Below are 21408 nucleotides of genomic sequence, written 5' to 3' on the forward strand. Positions count from 1 at the left end.
TTACTACATTTGAAAAAATTTATATGTATATTCACAGCACACATAGATAGAGGAATTACATATATAAAAAATCTTATCTAAACAATCAGAGATATGGAAGATATACCTTATATAGCACCAGTCAAAGTGATTTTCGCCGCTATGTGATTGGTATGTAAACCGGTAACACAATTTAATTGGTTTGGCTTCCTACATAAAGGAGATATATAGCAAAAACTGGTATAGGAACAATCAATGGTATACGAGATAAGGCTTATACAGCATAGATTTTGAGCTTACAAAATTTATCGGTTTTAGCTGTCCAAATAAATTAGTTTTACATTAAAACCCCGTATCTGAACAATCAGTTATATGGAGGCAATATATAAGTTATAGCAACCCGATCTTCGCCATTTTCTCTGAAAGTATTCTTTTGATAATGATAACGAAAAATCTTATATCTGAACAATCAGTAGTACGGGAGCTATAGGTTATAGTGACCTCTAAGTTTCACTCTAAGTTCTCTGTTGATAATGGGTGGAAGTATTGCAAAATTTCATGTTCTTAGCTGCATAAATGGAGAAGTTATAACGAAAAATCTCATACCTGAACAACCAGTTGTATGGGAGCTATATGTTATAGTGGTCCGATTCTTCCGGTTCCGACAAATGATTAATACATTATATAAATACACCCACCTACCAAATTTCATCGGGATATCTCGAAAACTGAGAGACTAAATTGCATACAAACAGACGGACAGACAGACAGACGGACAGACGGACATGACTAAATCGACTCAGCTCGACGTTCTGATCATTTAAGTATACATTTTAATGGGTCTATCTCTTCTTATTCTGGTACTTACAAACATCGGACCAAAGTTATAATACCATTTCATGCTCATGAAAGGTATAAAAATTAAGTATATGTAAGTATACATATGTCCATATTGAGAAATTTTATACAAAAATGAAGATATGTACCTATAGTAAAGCATTGCTCTTAAAAACACAGAAAAAAAGTTCCAAGAGTCGTCTTGTACGCTGGGTTTCCAGTTCCAGTGAAAAAAAAAACATAACCCTCGCTAGATTCACGCACTCAATGCGGCACGCGATATTGGCAAAAGATGATGACGAAGTCCTTCAGAAGGATTTGGTTTGCTGTTCCGGATTCGGTTAAAACCAGCTTACAGCGCCAATCAAGAAGACGACTCAGTAAAGTACTTGTATGCCTGTATGCACGCAAAACCAAATCATTAAAAAATATCCTTTATTTTAACCGTTGTTATAATGGACACAGAAAAGGTTCTGGCTGAATTTCCTAATTTCTACTACAGATCCTTTCTCGGTGACAGGTAATAAGACCAACGGAGATAAGGTCAATTGACTTTATTTCCCAGCCTAGTGGAGCTTCGCGGCGGCCTGTGTCCGCGCGCCACACCACGTCACGCTACGCCGCGACTTAAAAAGCGCAAACAGTCAACGACGTAGCGTACACGTAGGTTGACCCAGACACGATCTATCTTATGGGATTCGCGTGTTAACGACAGTGATGACAGGTAATAAGTCCCAGATGGTTTCTAAAATCACAAATTAGTTTTTGTGCAAATTGCAGATAGATGGTGTTAATGAATTTAACCCCTCGATTTTTCACATTTTTATATTGGTGAGTTATTGGAAGATTTCTGCTGTGTTTTGGCATCAACTTGTCTGCAGTAAAAAATCATATAATTTATGTTTCAAAAGAGTGTAAAACCAATCAATTAACTTACATGATCTCGGTTCCGATATTAAATATTCAATAATTGTTTATACCCGCATTTTGGCACATTGGCTTGAATGTGCCATCTAATAAATAGTGTCGTCGTTCTCCTTAGCTGCTTTTAAATGTTGTCATCACATATTGCTGGCGGAGACATGAATACAGTGTAAGAAAATTCCTTTTCTATAATTGTTTCCTTATAGAAAGGTTGGTTTCTTTTACACCTTAGACATTCCGAATTCGTTCAAAATATGCTAATTTAAAACACAGAATTATTTTAGTGTTCCTCCGTGGTTTTTGGACATGGACTGTTTCTTCAATTTAATAGTGTTCGCTTTATTGTTATGGAAACGAAGCATGTTTTGCAAGTTCTGGATCATTTCTACACTCTTTCTTAAAATATTTCTCGTATTCCAGCTGCGTTTTGCGTTTGGTTTTTCGCATCGTGTTTTTACTATATTCGTAATTTTATTTTTTTAATAAAATCAATTGGTGGTAGTTCATGATTGTGTGTGGATTAATAGCACACTGAGGATTTGGCAGTAACCTTTTTACATATATTAAAAAACAACACTTCTGGGGCAATGTTTATTGTAAGAACAACATTTTTTCTATGAATCGACATACTTTAAGCATTGTTGACGCTATTTCCATTTGAATGAGGAAATAGCGTCAATGACTTTATTTCCAATAATAATTCCACCCTGGTGCGAAATAAAGTCAATTGGCATTATCACCTTCCGTTGATCTCGTTACCTGTCACCCCTTAGACGTTAGGCTATATAGGTCCTCCCCACGCAGTTCTAGATATTTGTATATACTTACATATAGTATATGTGAAAATATTAGGTATTCTTTGCTATCCGTAAAGACGCCTGCTTACCTATCCTGTTGAGATTTATAACAGTGATTCTGCACCTTTTTTCAGATTCTGATACAACCCGATACTGTGTATGAACGCGTGCAGTACCAATTTGAGGAAGACGCCTTTGATGCGGTACCTGATCTTATCACCTTCTATGTAGGCTCAGGTACAACATAATATAATCCACTTTCTTCTTTTGCTACCTACAGTGGAGGTAAAAAATGGATGAGTGGTGTTTTGTTTTTAATATTGAGGCATTTCATGTCACCGCAGCCACCTCTGTGCGCGACCTCTAAGGATTTGGATGAAAGTTGAAGAGATTGAAGGTCTAGGTGACATGAATATACGTGTGGCATATTTTGCCGATATGACGTAGGGTTTCCTATTTATACGGGACTAAATTTTAAGAAAACGTCATACATACCTTTCTTTAAAGTGATGTATCTTGGAAACCTTTTATCGCAACTTAATGAACAAAAAATGTATTTCTTCCGTCTTATTATGGACATTAATTGTACATTTTTTACATTAATGTGCTACGTATGAAAAACGAAAATAAATTAAGGAAACATTTTTCTTTTTGATTTTTTTTTGATTATAGCATTAAAACATTGTCTTTAATGTCAACTTCAAGTACCCGAATGGGCGTAATGGGCTACTTATGCATATGGATCGTCTAACGCTCGAGAAATATGATAAAAAGGCATTAAAATTTTATGAAATTGTATATTTTTGAAAGAGGAAAGGTGTGTTAAAAGCAAAAACAATATGAATAAAGGCCTGAAATCATGAAAATACCTTCAAGGAAATGGCAGAATTAAACTTTGTTGCAAGTTCACATGGGAAATCTGCTTACGATGTGATTGGAGGAAAGTTTAAGAGACTAGCAGCTAGAGCAAGTATTCAACTCCTGATGTTACAACAAATTCGTACACCCGAAGACCTCTACGAATGCGATGCCTGTAAAAAATAACTGCACCTAACTTTTCAGCGGACTTTATTTCGACTATGACTACGTGCCAATTACTTTAATCCTATTTTAAGTTAGTTTAAAAGGTTAAATAACATCAAGTTAGGGAACTTCATATCCTTATTTAACGAATCTTCAAATCAATAAATAATTTTTTCTTTTTAGTTCTTCTTTTAATAAAAGCGTGTGGTTGGTTTTTTTTAACTATAATTTTATTACTCATTAGGTTTATTTTTTTACACGCCTTTCCTTTCCTTGTTTTAATAAAATGACTAACCTTGAAGCTATCATTGGAGGTCTAATATTGTTTTGCAAGGAAACCGAAAAAAAATAAATCTAATGCGTAATAAAATTATAGTAAAAAAAAAACACAACAACACGCTTTTATTACAAGAAGAACTAAAAAGAAAAAATTATTTATTGATTTGAAGATTCGTTAAATAAGGATATGAAGTTTCCTAACTTGATGTTATTTTACCTTTTAAACTAGCTTAAAATAGGATTAAAGTAATTGGCACGTAGTCATAGTCGAAATAAAATCCACTGAAAAGTTAGCTGCAGTTATTTTTTACATACATCCCATTGGTAGAGGGCTTCGGGTGTAAGAATTTGTTGTAACATCAGGAGTTGAATACTTGCTCTAGCTGCTAGTCTCTTAAAATTTCCTCCAATCACATCGTAAGCAGATTTCCCATGCGAACTTGCAACAAAGTTCAATTCTGCCATTTCCTTGAAGGGATTTTCATGATTTCAGACCTTTAGTAAAGTTAGTACGATTTATTCATATTGTTTTTGTTTTTTACACACCTTTCCTCTTTCAAAAATATACAATTTCATAAAATTTCAATGTCTATTTATCATATTGCTCAAGCGTTAGACGATCTAGAGTCCAAATGCATAAGTAGCCCATTATGCCCATTTGGGTACTTAAAGTTGACATTATAGACAATGGTTTTGTGTAAAAAGAAACATTTTTAAAAATGCTATAATAAAAAAAAATATCAAAAAGAAAAATGTATACTTAATTTTTTTTTGTGTTTTTTATACATTGCACATTAATGTAATAAAAGCACAATTAAAGCCCATAACAAGACGGAAGAAATACAATTTTTTTCATTAAGTTGCGTTAAAATGTTTCCAAGATACAGCACTTTAGAGAAAGGTATGTATGACGTTTTCTTAAAATTTAAATCCCGTGTAAATAGCAACCCTACGTCATATCGGCAAAATATGCCGCACGTATATTCATGTCACCTAGACCTTCAATCTCTTCAACTTTCATCCAAATCCTTAGAGGTCGCGCACAGAGGTGGCCGCGGTGTTATGAAATGCCTCTATTTACAATGGTTTTAAAGCTAAAATTTGTTTGATATTTTTTTATAAAGATATGGTTCATGCTTTATCAAAAACTATATAAATCATACTTTCAAATTATGTGCAGAACTTGGAAAAATTCTACAAATTTTCATCTAAATTTCGAGTTTTTTAACCAGAATTGAGTAGTCCACTTGCAAACAGCGTTATGTGATTTTATAATAGTAAGCCATAAATTAAAAAAAGACTACAACAACAAGTAAAATCCAAATTGTATATTTTTTTATTATCTGAAAATTTGGATAAATAAGAGCCTAATAACATTAAAAAACGAAATGCAGTGTGGTAGTTTCTGCAAATTATATATATAAAAAAATAATATAGCGAGTTTTGAAACAGTAACTTTTACATAGCTAGCTTTTTTTAGCTTTACGCGTTCTCTGTTCCATGAAGATTGGTCTGCTTCTTTTTTGCGACGTCTTCCACTAGGCACCGAAACTACAACGTTTTCTTGCAGTTTTCTAAGTTCATAAGAAGACGGGGACTTTTGAACTTGTATAAATACGTACAATAAATATTATAGCGACTTTTGAAAGTGTATATATAAATACATTGAGTATTATAGCGACACTTGCTAGAGTAGCTAAGATTTGATGCTATTTTTTCAGAATATATAAGGATTTTGCACTGTATTGTTAGTGGATATGAAACTACTTTAAATACTGGTAGGTTAACCACCAAAAACTAAAAATCGAAAAAATCTTACATAGAGCACTTTGCAAGTGGACTACTTAATTGTTAGAAATTTTTTGGGTATGCAGTTAACAAGTTTATAAAATTCTAGTAAAATAAGTGCAAGTTTTGAGCTTTTAAAAAATCGCATTGAGTTTTAATAATTTTTTTGTTGACGGCGTTTTGCACTTTTTTCCATATAAACATGAGTTTCTCATGCGCAAGACGGTTTGCGAAAAAAAAAATAATAAACGCCAGTTTTACTAAATTTCGCTATTTATATGAAAAACAAAACCGCAAAAGCCGTCAGCAAAAAAAAAAATTATGAAAAATCAATGCGATTTTAAAGCTGCTTAAAATTCACACTCGTTTTACTAGAATTTTATAAGCTTGTTAACTGCATACTCAAACAATTTCTAAAAATTCTGGTTACATAGCTCGAAATTTGGATACAAATTTTTGGAATTTTTCTAAGTTCTGTATAAAGTTTGGAAGTGTGGTTTATATAGTTTTTGTTAAAGCATGAACCATATTTTTATAAAAAAATATCAATAAATTTTAGCTTGAAAAATATTGTAAATATTTAAAATTAAACACCATGCATTAATTTTTGATCGCCACTGTACTTTCAAAACTCCAATAAATACATATCTTTGTTTGCAGGCAAACCTATTTCGGTAGCTTCGGGAGCGCGAATTCAGTACCCATGCAATCGTACATATCCACTATCATTCTATGGCCATAAGATTGTTGGCAATCACTTGCACACTCAAATGCTGGCCGGTATACGTGTTGCTAGTCCACTCAATTCTCCAATAAGCCATAGTGGGAATTTTCGATTTGGCTCAGGAATAATAACACAATATACCCAACAACAGCCAGTGCACAGCCCGATGTCGTCGCCGCCGCGCATCAAACGCGACTTACCTCCACGCTTGCCATCAAAGAAACAGCGCTCGCAGTCGTTAACCCCAGCACACGCCGTGCTCACTGGCACTTTGCTTCAATCGCACAATAGTGAGTCGTGCTCTAGCGCCGATGGTGTGATACAAGCCAAGCAAGCACCAGCCGGAGAAAGCAACAATACGAATGGACATCGTGATCTTGGGCGCAGATTCAGCGATTTTGAGAAAGAGATACGGTCCCACGAAATGTCGCTGGGAGGTGCTGAAAACCTGCAATTGCACAGTCCCTTGGAACATTTGGCTCAGGCTGGTAAATTGCATGGTAATGGGTTTCAAACAATCGCGCGTTGTTCAGCTGTCACCGAAGCATTGGATCACTTCAAGTTTACCACGCATTCGTTGCCACGGCCTAATACGAATAATTTTCGTGGCAGTACCGCCATGCGCATCTCTAGTTTAGCGCGCGATTTCGGCTCAGACGCAGCAGCTTTGGGCACCAGTTTGGAGGGGAAGCAAATACCAGAGTTGCCAGAGAGACCACCGAGTCCGCCGCCGAAGCCCGTGCGCACAAATAGTCAAACGCGTAAAGAGAAGGAGCAGTCAGCTGCACATCGTGGAGGCATAGTTGCAGTTGGTTACCATGCCAGCGGTTCTGATTCGGGCAATGGCTCCGGTGACTCCGCGCAGAGCTCAATACCTGGAGATTTGAATAATGAATTTACTCAGCACCGCGGAGTGATAATCAAAAATCCACGCTTCCTAACCAATTCGGCATCATCGGCTACTTTGAAGAGTCTGACGGAGTTTGATGCGATTGCTGCAGAAGAACAGCTTTTCACACTGGACATACTCGAATTTAAACCGGTGGGTGAAAACAAATTTGACCCATACCGATCTGCATATCGCCATCAAGGCAAAAGCCCCTTTAAACCGATTTAAATTTACATGTGAAATGACTCTATAGGCGAAAAATTCTCGTATTTTTAAGATTTGGCATTGAACTTTGATAAGGAACAAAACAAGGTTATCAACTTGTGATGTCTTCATGCAAGCCCTTTTTGGATTCTTGTTGTTGAATATGTATGCAGAATACTATTCCTCTTAGGGCAAACCGAACGATGAGTCTCTATTTAATAAACTATTTATTGCCCATAGTTATTTATACACCATAAGCCATACTAGTAGAAAACAGCCAATAGATAATGGTTTTAACTAAGAAAAGCCGAATAAGTTCAAGTCTTATTTTCACTCGTTCTCTTGGGAAAAAGCATTTCTGACTGCCCAGCTGAATATTTAGCTCTTTTCCGCTCTAAAATAAAAAAGTTGAGGATGTTCTACTACCAAAATCTTTTGAATCAAAATGTCATCCTCTATCTGATGGCACAATGTCTGCCAAGCATTTTTTTGATACTAATGTACAAACATATGTATGTGAAAGTAGCTCATATACATAAATATCGTCACCTGAAATATAAAAAGACGTAACTAATAAAAAATTCAAAATGCACTTTTTGATTGATATGTCCATCATATTTCATCGAATTATAACTCGCACATCATTTTATGAAAAACAAAAATTATTCACGACTTTTCACATTTCAGTTACGATGTTGTTAGTCTTTGGCACTTCAGGTGACGATATGTACGTTAGGGCGAGTCGAAAATCTAATTTTTCTCAAATCCCTTGGAAATAGTGAAAATATATTGTATCATGAAGTCAACAACAAGCCTGCAAAATATTAGTCTTTTACTTTAATTGTGAGAGATCGCGCATCGACCACCAAGTGACCCACAGCACATTAGTCGAATAAGACAATTCTTGTTAAAAATTCTGGGTTCAGCTAAAAGGTTTGGTGAATATTACTAGATAACGAAACTGCTAACACAAAAGATAAAGTGAAATATCATTTCTCGAAGCCCTTTAGCTTATCGTTGATCTCAAAGTTTTCTGTTTTCAATAACATTTTAATTGTTCTCTTGATAATTGCATTGGCCTATAGTCAAAAGATGAAAAGAACAGCATTAATATTGCTGGCATGCATTTAGGTCGCTGGTTCCAAATATTCTAATCTTTTTTTAATATGAGCTATATATGCGAATTTTTGCAAAATTCAGGAACAATTTCGGTAGCTCTAATAGAAAAGCCATTATTTTCCATCATCGTGGAACAATTTTGTTTATCCAAATGAGTATGGAAACACTGAACAGGCACAACTTCTAATTAGTTTACTTATGTTTATGCATACAATATAAAAATTGAAAATATAGGAAAATGGCAAAAAAATTTGTTCAACATTTTTTTATTTTAAAATAATTTGTTAATAATCTGAACGATTTTCATCATATTATTATAATAAATCAGTAACAGCAAGTCTCGCCTTCAATTTTGTAATTATTACGTACCGTTCGAGTAAAATTTATCAAAGTTATATCGAAAAACTTAAGTTTTTTTTTTAACTTCTCTTCAATTGTATAAATAACCTTTAAATGAAAGAACCGGATTACAGAAAAGTGTGCCAGAGAGTGACTTTTCGTTCAAGCTAAATGCAAAGCTATATCGTCCAATTGGAGAGTCCTCAAAAGGATTTCCCAGGATATGTTAAAGACTTTTTCACATAATGGAATTAACTAAAATATTTAAGTATATCTAAACACTTATTGCACGTCCCCTACTTTGTGACCAATGAAACCATGGACCTAAAATGGCCGTTTCTCACCCTATATGTATTATGTTAATGTATGTATGTAAATGCTTATTTGCTTGAAACTACTATTAACTTACCAAACGATTCTTATTCTTTGACAATACATGTTTGACTTTATTCACCACGATCTTGAAAACTGACCAAATCGGCGTGACCAAGTCCATAGTCATTTTGATATTATATAAACATCCGAAAACATTAAAACGTTTGAAATAAATCTCGTTTTACTTTTTTGTATTTTTCACTTGGTTGCTGAAGTAATGAAGATTGAAAATTCATAAGGGAAAATTATAGTTTTTATAAGTTTTATCTTAATATCTTAAAAACGTGTAGACTTATTGAAAAATGATAAATGAACGTGAGGTACTAAATTTAAAAGCTCTTAATTTGATATATCGTCCTGTTTATAACAATTAACGCATGCCGTAGATATTCCAATCCAAAGTTTCATTTTCAAAATTCATACACTTTGATTCAATTGCGCGGGCTAAAGATAAGTTTTAAATTAGCCTTTCTTGGCCAATAACAATTGGCTTAGACCTAAGACATCATAATATTACTATTACAATACGGCCAAATTATTTATTATTTATTTTCCCCCACACAAAATCGGCCCAGCCTAATGTACGTATATTGATCTCTATTTCCGATCTGTTTTGTTGGTTATTTTCAACTTTACAACTGTTTATATATGTAATTTTTGTATGACATGTCAGAACTGGCGACATGGTTGTTTGCTATTTTGTGTCCGTTTATGAAAATACATGTCCTCCGCTTTCGTGCGACGTGGTAGCACAGGAAGTATTAGGTGTCCTACAAAAACGTCCAACATGGCACTAAATGTGAGTAAGTTGTAAACTGACTTCTTTGCCGTTTTTTTTTTGTTAAGGTTTCAAAGTTTGACTTCGAGAACTACATCACACTGCTGTTGCCGTCGGTGGATAACAAGCCCTTGGATGGTGATGCGCTCACCACCTTCAAGATGATGCTACTTGAGTCAGGACCAAAAGTAATTGCAGAGCATATCACACGTATCGACATCGGTCTGCTAATTGAGGAACTGCCAGAGGACGAAGATCGCAATGTCTTGGATTGTTGCGGCTTAGAAATGATCGCACTGCCATTTGGTAAAGTCTTCCGCGCTGATTTGATCGAGCGCACACAGTGCATGAAACTTATGGTCGCAGTAACAATACTCACTTGCCAAACGGACTTGGATCGCGCCGAGTTGCTCAGCAAATGGATACAAATAGCGGTGGAAACCAAAACGGCATTGGGAAATCTTTTTGGCTTCTGTGCCATTATGCTGGGGCTATGTATGCCACAGGTGTTAATTATAGCTTATTTACATCATACATAAGCTCTACTACATAAACACTTTTTCAGATTCAAAAACTGGAACAAGCTTGGCACATACTTCGTCAAAAGTACACAGATAGCGCCTTTACCTTTGAAGCATCACTGCGTCCTACACTAATCAGCATGAATGAGTGTTCGAATCCCCAAGCGCCAAATACAACAGTGCCACATGTTTTGCTGTACGCTTTGCTAAAGGATCGGCCGATCATCGATATCATTGGAATGAACAATACGAACTCTGAGAAGCGCTGTTCCCTTTACAGCACTTGCATTACGGCATGGGAAGCCAAAGCCGACGATTTCGGCATGACTATTAATTTTCTGCATCTAGATTCGGCGCGTCATTTCCTCAACAATCTAACGCTGTATAGGAAAAATGCTAAGATTCTGCTAGAAGAGTCCAGTCCACGGCTGGATGAGTTACTCAGTGATGCTTTCAGGTGAGTGAACCATGAATGTACATGCGTCAGGTGGGCATTATGTTTTAGCTTTTTTCCAGAACCGAGTTCCATGTGAAATTTTTGTGGGGAAGTAAAGGCGCTACCGCTTCGCCAGAAGATCGTCATTCCAAATTAGAGAAAGTGCTGGCACTTATGGCTGACAAATTTTGCAGCGCAGATTGCAATACAGCTGCTGCATAAAAAGGGTTCGATATTTTGTACATATAAAAGCAACTACGTTTATACTTTCATAATGAATAGAATGGATATTCTCTTACATACATATATATATGCATGTCCATAGGTGTGGATGCATAAATTTACAGTGATTAGACTCAGTATTTTATAAGCGATCCTTCTTTCGCTAGTTGCGATAAGAAAATAGGTTTGTTTCACTCCCTGTTTTTTTATAAACTGGTGGAATGGAATTGGAGGCAAGTGTTAGTAAAGCTAAAAGTATCGCGTTCAGAATAAAGCTTAGTATCCAGCTCTTAAGAAAACGGTCAAGAAAAAATTTGCCATTATTTCGGGCGTTTGTCCAAGGAATTTTCAGATCAGATATTTCATAGTATGTTGCCTCAAGAAATAGTGGAACGGACATATATTCACATAAGAAAATTTCTTAGTCATTTCTTGTGCGTCATTTTATATGGAGTTTTTGCTTTTCTTGAGAGCTAGATAATAAGTTTTAATGTGAATAAAACAAAGACAATTCTTTACATAATGTATTTGCTATCTTTTCTGATAGTCAGGCAGCTACTAAAGCACTTGAAAGTGACAAATGCATATCAAGTATAGTCATGGAGTGTAGACATACCCTAAATGAGCTGGCAAAGGGCTCGTCACGCATCAAGGCGAATTCATGTAAGGTGGTGTTGCTAGAACAGCTGCTTTAATTCGCCTCGATACACAAATATCAAAATTTCTTCTGAGATAGTGCAAAAATTAGAGTGTTAGAATTTTCTATCCTTCTTCCTCCTTGAGCGGAAAAACACCGAAATTTGACATTTGTGCACCGAAGCAAAAACAAAATACATATAATATTTTATATGAATTCACCTTATCACGCATATACATAGTATGGACGTCATGTCGAAAGATACATATATTAAGTAACTACATGATAGATGAAGAAGTAAGATGACTGAAATCCTTTTCTAAGGAAATTTCTATAATTTTTAGACCCACAAACCACTTCGAAAATTTTTAATAAGTAACTTAAGGAATAAAGCACTACTATAAATATACAGATTAAAAAGATTACTTTAAATACATATGCACGTATTAAGATACACACAAATTTAAGGAAGTAGGTACTTGTCGACCAGCGAGTGCACAGGGAACTTAAAAATTTGTGGGCTTAAGTAAACCTACCAATGATGCTACAAAGGTATCTTACTAAACACGTTATATATACATATATACATACATACATATGTATATTTGATATTTAATACTTCTATACCTATATATGTACATATACATGAGTATATACATATAAACAAATTTAAAAAATATTATAACTTACAAATTGGACAATATTTTAATCAAACGCATTTAATTTATAGCATTTTATATCGCAAATACAAAATATAGTACTAATTAAGTAAAATAGCAAAAGTCAAAAATAAATACGCATAAGTATTTCAATTTTGTTTGGATATAAAATTCTATTTCAAAATTCGTAAGTATACCTACTTTCTCTTAATTTTGTACTACCGAATTTATGTAGGCCAATCTCAGCCCGAAACCAAGACTAGGCCGAACCAAATATTTTTAATGGATAACAAAAATGTAAACAAGTCCTTTGTAACAGTGTGAACGCGGCCTTGTGAAAATTGGTAGCACAGAAGAGACTTGGGATGTATCAATATGTATGTAGAAAACCAATAATATGCTCAAAAAATAAAAATTAGTAAATAAATTTTTTTACTAAAATTGCAATTATCTTCGAAAGTATTAGTCCTACTTAATTTGGTATATGTACCTTTTTTGTAGAGAATCGAAGTAAGCTAAGAAAAATATTTTTAGCACTTGAATCTTTATGGACTTGGGCGAGTCTAAGATATTGACCAAAAATTTTCATCTTTCACACAGATTCAGGGTATTCACAGTTCGTTCCAAATAGTGTCTCAAAATGTAGAGGTCTACATTTTAAGACGTTTTCTAACCGTAAAATCTGTGGTGTTGTTGTTTCCCATACAAAATTGGAAAACGACGCCATCTACATTTTGTCACACTCAAAGGTATGTTTTTTACGCGTCTACATTTTGCAACCTCGCAGCAGGGTTGCATTATGGCAATGCCAATCACATTTTTTTATTTATTGGGCACGTTTTCTGTATTTGCGTTTAATTTGAGTGCAATTTCTGATAAAAAGAAACAAATCAAGGAAAAGAAATAACAAATTTTCGGAATTGGTAATTAAGTTGAATAATTACAATTTTTCAGGCAACATATAAAAAATGCACGCAAAGAAGAAATGTCTGACAACACCTGTGAAGTTTTTAGACGATTTTGCGACGACTGCGATAAAGGGGTGCTCACAGTTTGATGCTAGGTTAGGTTAGGTTGATGTGGCAGTCTGTTCAAATTACCAACTCACTTAGACCTTTTGAAGGTCCATTGTGGTACCACTGCAGAATACGGGAACCTCTGTACCTAATTTTCACAGAACCATTTCGAAGCTCTTATAAAGCGCAGGATTGGCTTTATTCCTACGCATGATGATTCCGTAAAAGAGCTAAAAAGGGCCTACCTAAAAAGCCTGCTCTCCTCCTGGCCAGAGCTGAGCAGCTACAGAAGAAGTGCTTTATGGTTTCTTCCTCTTCCTCATCCCTGCAACTTCTACAATATTCGTGGGAGAATATTTCCTAGTCTCGAAGAGTGCCTGCCAAATAGCTAATGACAGGTAACACAAGCCATGACCCTTACAATATCCTCTCTTGAGAGGCTGAGCAACTCTTTCCCCTTTTTCTTATCTATTTGTGGCCAAAGTAGCCTAGTTGTTCTACAAGTGCCCTCCTCTAGCCATGACCTGTTTGCCTCTTGGATCATGCTATTTCGAAGCTCTAATTTGCAGGTTGCCATGGGTATCCCAATTGTGCCTCTGTTTTCACATAGCGGGAGATTAGTACCTATTCTGGCTAGCTCATCGGCCCTGCAATTTCCTTCAATACCTCTATGTCCCGGAACCCAAATGAGGCTGACCTTGAACACGGCGCTGATATCGTTTAGAGCTGCGAGACATCCCTGCGCAACCTTCGATCTCAGCATTACCATGTTCATTGATTTAATGGCCGCCTGGCTGTCCGAGAAAATATTAATCGTAGTCCTCGTTACGACATGCGTACTAAGGTACACAGCCACCTCCTTTATAGCTAAAACCTCTGCCTGATAAACATTGCAGTGGTCCGGAATTCAGACGGATAATTCTAGTCCTAGTTCCTTGCAGAAAACTCAGTAGCCAACGCTATTGTCTACCTTGGATCCATCCATATAAAAATTCAGTTCCCACCTTCTCCATGGTCTTGGTGTTTGCCATTCTCTTCTTGACGGGATGCTCGTCTTGAAGAGCCTATCGAAGGTTGGTTTAGGGGCGGAGTAGTCCACTTCTTGTTTGTGACTACCCAGAGTGTGAAGTATAGAGGCGTGACCGAACCGCCGATCCTTCAATAGCACAATGCTTTTTAGTCTGAGCGCTGAATCGGCGGCCGCGTATTTACCCACCAGGTTTGTTGCAGGCAGTTTGGTTACCACCTCTAACGCTTTGTTTGGAGTGGTCCTTAAGGCACCTGAAATGCGTAGGACCTTACTCAATAGTTTTAGGTAACTTGGCTTTTGAGTTGCTGGCCACCATATGAGTATTCCATATAGTAATATTGGCCTGACCACCGAGGTGTAAAGCCCGTGAGTTCCCTGTCTAATATGAGTCCTAGATACTTAAAATTCTCCTTCAAAGATATCTCCACATCCATAAAGATTACCGGAGAGACTGTGGGAAGCCTATGTTTCATTGCTTCATTTTTTTCGGGGTTTATTCCGAGCCCCCTCCTCTCTGTCCAGTTTCTAAGCGTGGCCATGTTAGAGCGCAAAATCTCCATTAGGGTATTTGGGTATTTGCCTTTAATGGCAATTGCCAGGTCGTCAGCGTATGCAGTGACGTGGCAACCCCCCCTCCCGAATGCTTTCAGCAGAGAGTTTACTGCCAAATCCAGAGAAGATGGGAGAGAACCCCTCCCTGAGGAGTGCCTCTACAGACCTCTCTGCTTATTGTGGTGTTGCCAAGCTTAGCGGTTGTCTTCCTGCTGACAAGTATAGACTCAATCAGCGCTCTACGTTGTGGTCAACTCCAAGCTCTTCTAAGGCACCCGTTATGGCGCTTACTTTAATGTTGTTGAAGGCGGGCGCCTTCTATATCCACAAAGGCAACCAGAGTATACTCTTTATCTGATAAACTTTTTTCCAACCCGACGAGCGAGTGTTAGGCGGTTTCCGTAGATTTGCCTTTCGTATAGGCATGCTGCGCTAGGGAGAGCATACTAGTTGGTATCACACCCCGTACATAATCATCCACTATCCTCTCTAAAATTTTGAGCAAAAAAGACGTAAGACTGATGGGTCTGAAGTCCTTGGGGTTAATGTGAGAGGACCTACCTGCCTTGGGTATGAAGGAGACTTTTGTCTGTCTCCAGCCTAGCGGAATATAGCCCATGTTAAGACAGCTTCTTATATAGACGCAATGCCGGGTGTATGCGGTCAAGTCCCGGTGACTTGTAAGGACCAAAAGTCTTAATAGCCCATTCGATTTTCGCCTTAGTGATCAGTCGATTTCCTAGATCAGATAGCCCCCCGTCATTTGTGGGGTCGTTGAGTTCCATCGGATTGCTACTTGGGAAGTGTTTGTCCAGGAGGAGACCTTAAGATTCCTCGCTCGTCGTAGTCCATGAGATCCCTTGACCCTTGAGATAGCCAAGGTTGCATGGCGACTTTGCAAAAATTATTCTTAATCTGGCCGCTTCCGTGGTTTCCTAAATTCCCTTGCAATAACTCTGCCATGATTTACGTTTCGCATTTTTAACTGCTTTTTTGTATATTTTCAAATCAGCCTTATAGGCTTCCCAGTCCTCTGTTGCTCTCGTGGCTTTGGCCTTATTGAACATTGTCCTATTGGATTCACGTAACGAGGATAGTTGTTGGGGTGGTTTGTCCTTCCCCCTGTATCTAACAACCAGGCATCCGGCTGACAAAGAACTATTCATGGCTTTAGTGAGCTGATTAACCCACCCGCCCAATTCCGCCTGCGTGGCGGGGTCCCGGGAAGGTATCTTTCGCAATAAAGTCCTCAGTTTTTTGTTGTGAACCCCCAGTTGGTATTTCACACATTTCTGAACTCCCTAACTTGGGGGGTCTTGAAATCTACTTTGAATTGAATATAAAATGGTCACAGCAAGACTTTTCACTAAGTACTCCCATCTCTTGATTTTATGGACAAACGGTCCCAAGTCAGGGTTATATCCAAAACTTCCTCTCTACTCTTTGTTATAAAAGTCGGCTCTGAGCCTAAATTCAAAACACTAAGTTTATTTCCTATAATTAAGTCTAGTATCGACTCACCTTTAGCGTTCGTGTCCGTGCTCCCCCACATCGAATTGTGAGCATTAGCGTCGCAGGAGACAACCAGTTGTTTTTTCTTATAGGCTGCTTCCTTGACCAACTTCCGAACCACCTCTGGTGGTGCGTCCTTATCGTGGGCCATGTAGGCAGAGGCTACCCAGAAGCTGGTTTTATCCAGCTCTATGCTTGCCGCTACCAGATTGGCATCACTGAACTATGGAAGCAGGAAGATGTTTAAGTTGTTCCTTGCTAATATGCAAGCTCGAGTCTTACCTGCATTTTGTGCGGCAGTTATCTTAAAGCCCTTCACCCCAAGCCCGCAGATTTTGTAGCCGAGTATCTACGGCTCCTGGATGGGGCAACGTCAAGTCCACCGGCAGCCAGGCGGACCTCAAGATTCGCGGACGCGAGTTTAGAATGGTGGAGGTTGATCGGGATCAGCTTCATACGAATCCGTCCATTTTACCGCCACCATTGTGACATCTACGTCCACCTCCACGATCTCCTCACCCTCGGTTTCATCGGCGAGGAGATCCTTTTCATAAAACAGCGGCCCCAAACCGGTTAGCCTCTCCGAGTCGGATGAGCATTGGCTGCTGGGCAACTCTTCTTCACCACCGCTGCGCATGCCAGACTTGTCGATCTCCTCATTAAGGTCCAAGCCCGGCTCGTCGCTGCGGTAGATTCGAACGGTTGCGTCAACAAACCCGAATCTGACTATCCAATCCTTCTGCGCCAATGGGGCGAGCGATTCGGCGTTGAGGATCGGCAACACCTGCCTTCTATTCTCTATCGGCTCTTCGATCTTCTCCACCTTCCAATTGTGTGTTGGCAGGTCCTTATTGCAGGATCTAAAGATCCGCTCTGTTTTTTCAGGCTCGACCGGTTTAGCCGGAATCCAAACCCGAGCCCTAGGTCTGCTAGGAATCTCTTCCTTGCTGACTGCATCGATTTTGGCTCCCGGCCAAACCTCACCTACCTTGCTAACGGCCAACCTGTAGAGCTGGGCTGACTTATGGTCCTCGCAAGCGATGAGCTTTGCCCTACCTAGATACCAACCGGAATCATGGAAGAGAGGAGGAGGTCCAGGGTTTTCCTTTAAGACCTGGAGATAGATTTCAGAAATAGCCTCCTCCACCTGCCTCCATTTCTCTTTCGGGATATCCCCCTCCTCCACCCCTCTGCCAATGATGGCCAGTACCTCACCGCCTTCCTTAAAAACATTCCTGAAGAAGGGGTATTTATGGCCACCTGTTCTCTGTCTTTTGGCGACCCCCCCGCCTGTTCAGCAGATCGTTGTCTCTTTGGAGCAGTGCCTGCCGGTTTTCCCAAGCTGGCTACCACTCCCCTCGCCCAGTCCAACGACTTAAGTTGTTCCTCCGTAAGCTGTTCTGTCGGCAGGTCTCCTATTCTATTAACGACCCTAATGGCCGCCTTTTTCTCGTAGGAGGCCTGCTTCGAGGGGCGGACATGTTTAGCCGCCCCCCTCCCCCTGACCTGTGGTTGCAACCTTATTCGAGCTGCTGGGTATATCAGCAGCATCCTGCCGGTTTAACCTTGAAGCAGGTGCCGCACCCCGCCCTTGGGTTGAGGTGTGTATGTTTTGGGGTCTAAATTCCATAGGCGGAGCTGACGCCGCAGCTCCAGCCGAGAAACGGTTGGAGACCGGTTTTTCAAGACCTCCACTCCCTCCCTGCCTCCTACGTTACTCGTCCTAGGACCAGCCCTGCCGCTTAAGCCTCCTCTATCTCCTATTACTGGCGGTCTAATCAATGCCTTGGCCGAGGCAGTAGCATCAATCGGAGCAACCCCTGTCAGTTTTTTGGGAGGACCGTCCTCCATGGAAGTTTTTTTATCTTTTAAAATTAAACTCATATTTTGGTCCCACGAGTGTCGGACAATGGAGGTCCGTGTGTGCAGGTAAGGCTTGATAGAACCAGAGGTCGCCAGGTATCCGGAGCACTCCGTTCGAGACTGGGCTAGTTTATAATCTGGGTCCCAGCCAGGCTGAACATCAGCACGGGTCGTCTAACAAATTGTTCCAACCCACAGTTTTTTCAAGAGGTTCGCTCCTCCGTTACCTCCATACGCCTCGATCAAAACCCATTTCCGTATAACTAAGCATAATTATAATGCTCCACCCATTAGGGCTATTTTCCGTGTGCACAATAAAAACAACACTGCGCCTGTCAAAGTGAAATTAGGCTCAGCAAACGATCGCTCTTTGCTTTTCGCTGCTGTTTCGCGTCGCTGCAAATCAAAGAGAAGGCCCCTTTCTCTTCGCGATATTGGGCATAGTGCATATGTGAAAATATACCTGCATGAATGTCTTACCAAGCATAATCGCGAAGTCATGAAGTTTGGCATTGAGCTTAAAAAGCAAAAGCGGCTATCATCTGTTTTCTCTATTCGTGGCCACGTATATTTCGAGGTAGAGCGCAGAGCAATACAGTGAGAGTCTCCAGCATCGAGAATTTAAGTTCAATTGCAGCAAACAACAAATGAAATTTTTGAACTACATACATACATATGTTTTTACACATATTGGCACTATCAAATTATTGTTACTTTCTGTACCTATAATCTATTCTCTCCACCCTATTTCTCTTAAAACATGTGACATTATAATGCTACTTATTTACTTGCGTTACAAACTTATATGCCGAATGCTCTTAAGGTGCGATGTTAACTGCTACACACATGCATCTTAATAAGCACTGCTGTTCCATAGGTGATACGTTTAATATGATTAAACAAAAGCATGGACTCAAAATTTGTCATATCAATGCTCAAAGTTTGCCCAGGAAAATTGACGAATTCAGGTACCTTTTTGAATCATCTGATGTTGATGCGATTTGTGTATCGGAGACTTGGTTCTCTGATTGGCATAATAATGAGGTTGTGTATATCAACGGCTATAATTTATTTCGGGTAGACAGAATTGAGCGAGGTGGTGGTGTTGCCATATTTGTCAAATCAGGTATATCGTGCAAACTCAATTGCAAGTCTTTGAATCTAAGCTCTATTGAATATCTGTTTTTGGAAATAACAACAAAATCAGACAGAATCTTATTAGGATGTGTTTACAGGCCAAACAAAAACGTAAACTATACACAATTTATTGACTATTTGGAAGNTGGTAATGACAACAAAATCAGACAGAATCTTAGTAGGATGTGTTTACAGGCCAAACAAAAACGTAAACTATACACAATTTATTGACTTTTTAGAAGAACTAACTTTATCACATAGCCATATTGTCATAGCAGGTGATTTCAATTCGAATCTACTAAGTGACGATAATTTTGCGCTTGCTATGAATAATTTGGGACTTGTCTCCGTCAACTGCTCGATGCCCACACATTTTACGCGAACGAATAGCTCGCTGCTGGATCTTTTCTTTGTAAGCGATAAGACTAAAGTGCTTCTGTATGACCAGCTGTCCCTTCCTAGTTTCTCAAATCATGATCTTATTTTCCTAGCCTTAGATTTTGAATTTACACGCAAGAACAGTTTCTATTCTTACCGTGACTTTGCGCATATTAATTATGACGAGCTTGGAAAAAGTGTGGACCTAATTAATTGGACATCCGTGCGATGTCTGATATCACCTAATGATCAAATTGATTTTATTCAAACCCATTTTAGCAACCTTTTTGATAAATTTTTTCCACTTATAACGAAGTCAAACATACGTAAAAGTCGTCCATGGTTTAATGGAAATATTAAAATATTGATTAAGAAACGAAGCAGTTTATATCAAAGTTAAAAACGCAATAAAATCGAAGCTCTTTATGGAAGCTACAAAATTTTTAAAAGCGAGTTAACTAAAGCTATTAAGTATCAAAAAGCTAAATACTGTGAACATATATTCAGCGCAGCAATAGGTTCTAAGCAAACCTGGAAAAGAATTCGGGAAGTCGGGTTGGGAAATATAAATAAAAAGACGCATCCGCTTGATGATGATTTAGTGTCAATGATTTAAATGAAAAGTTTATAGAATCCATTGCTTCCACGGGTAAACCATGCTACGATAGCTACAGTGTTAGTCCGACCAAGTCCTTGTGAGTTTTTAGCTTTGCTTGTGTTAATGAGTGTGATGTTGTCCAGTCCATACTCCTACATCCATAAAATCGAACGCTGTTGGACCTGATGGCCTAAATCCCAAGTTTGTTAAATGTATCCTTCCCAAAATCCTTCCCTATCTCACCTACGTGCTAAAATCAATATTAACGACTGCAATTTTTCCCGATTGTTGGAAAAGGGCCAAAATAATACCTATTCGGAAACCATTATTAGCAAGTATTGTAAATTGTTTGTTGTACAATAAAGTTAATTGTACTACAATTCGGTCATCGTTAGCATTTATTTAACAATCCAGCGATACGAGCCCGAGTATATTTGGGTAATCCCTCAAGGTTTCGAGGATAATCGTAACAATTGGTGTCAGAAGTGGGATTGTTAAATAAATCCCGAAGGATAAACTACTGAAAATGGCGAAAATTCAGGACTTAAAGATTGAGGAGCTGAAACAGGAGTTGGAAAAGCGTAATTTGGCCACCTCCGGAAGAAAAGTGGAATTGTTATCCCGGTTGCGAGAGGCTATGGAAGCTGAAGGCATCCACGTGAAAAATACGACTTCCAAGGTAAACCCGCAACATCCGCAAGGACGAACAGAAGGATGAGGCTGCATGTTCGTCGAAGGATGTGCAACAGACATCCGGGAAGGTTGAAGAACAGCAAAAGGCTCCTTCGTCAT

At 38.4% G+C, this 21408-nt stretch overlaps 1 protein-coding gene across 9 annotated transcripts in view; it reads left to right on the top strand.

The window, feature by feature from the left end:
- The window catches only part of LOC108378752 (breast cancer anti-estrogen resistance protein 3 homolog), a 187858-nt gene that overhangs the window by 152898 nt on the left and 13552 nt on the right, over positions 1–21408 (top strand). For 8 of the 9 annotated variants that reach the window (XM_017635070.1, XM_017635057.1, XM_017635064.1 and 5 more), the window contains 5 exons: positions 2672–2774; positions 6288–7393; positions 10124–10561; positions 10621–11033; positions 11093–11533. In XM_017635070.1, the coding sequence (XP_017490559.1) occupies positions 2672–2774; positions 6288–7393; positions 10124–10561; positions 10621–11033; positions 11093–11234 (2202 nt within the window). In that variant the 3' untranslated portion in view covers positions 11235–11533. Of the gene's footprint in view, positions 1–2671; positions 2775–6287; positions 7394–10123; positions 10562–10620; positions 11034–11092; positions 11534–21408 lie in introns of those variants that run through there. The other variant, XM_017635077.1, reaches the window with a different exon arrangement.

This window comes from Rhagoletis zephyria, unplaced genomic scaffold (genome assembly GCF_001687245.7).
Source record: "Rhagoletis zephyria isolate East Lansing unplaced genomic scaffold, Rhagoletis_zephyria_1.1 Rzeph_scaffold_00119, whole genome shotgun sequence".
Taxonomy (NCBI): Eukaryota; Metazoa; Arthropoda; class Insecta; order Diptera; family Tephritidae; genus Rhagoletis; species Rhagoletis zephyria.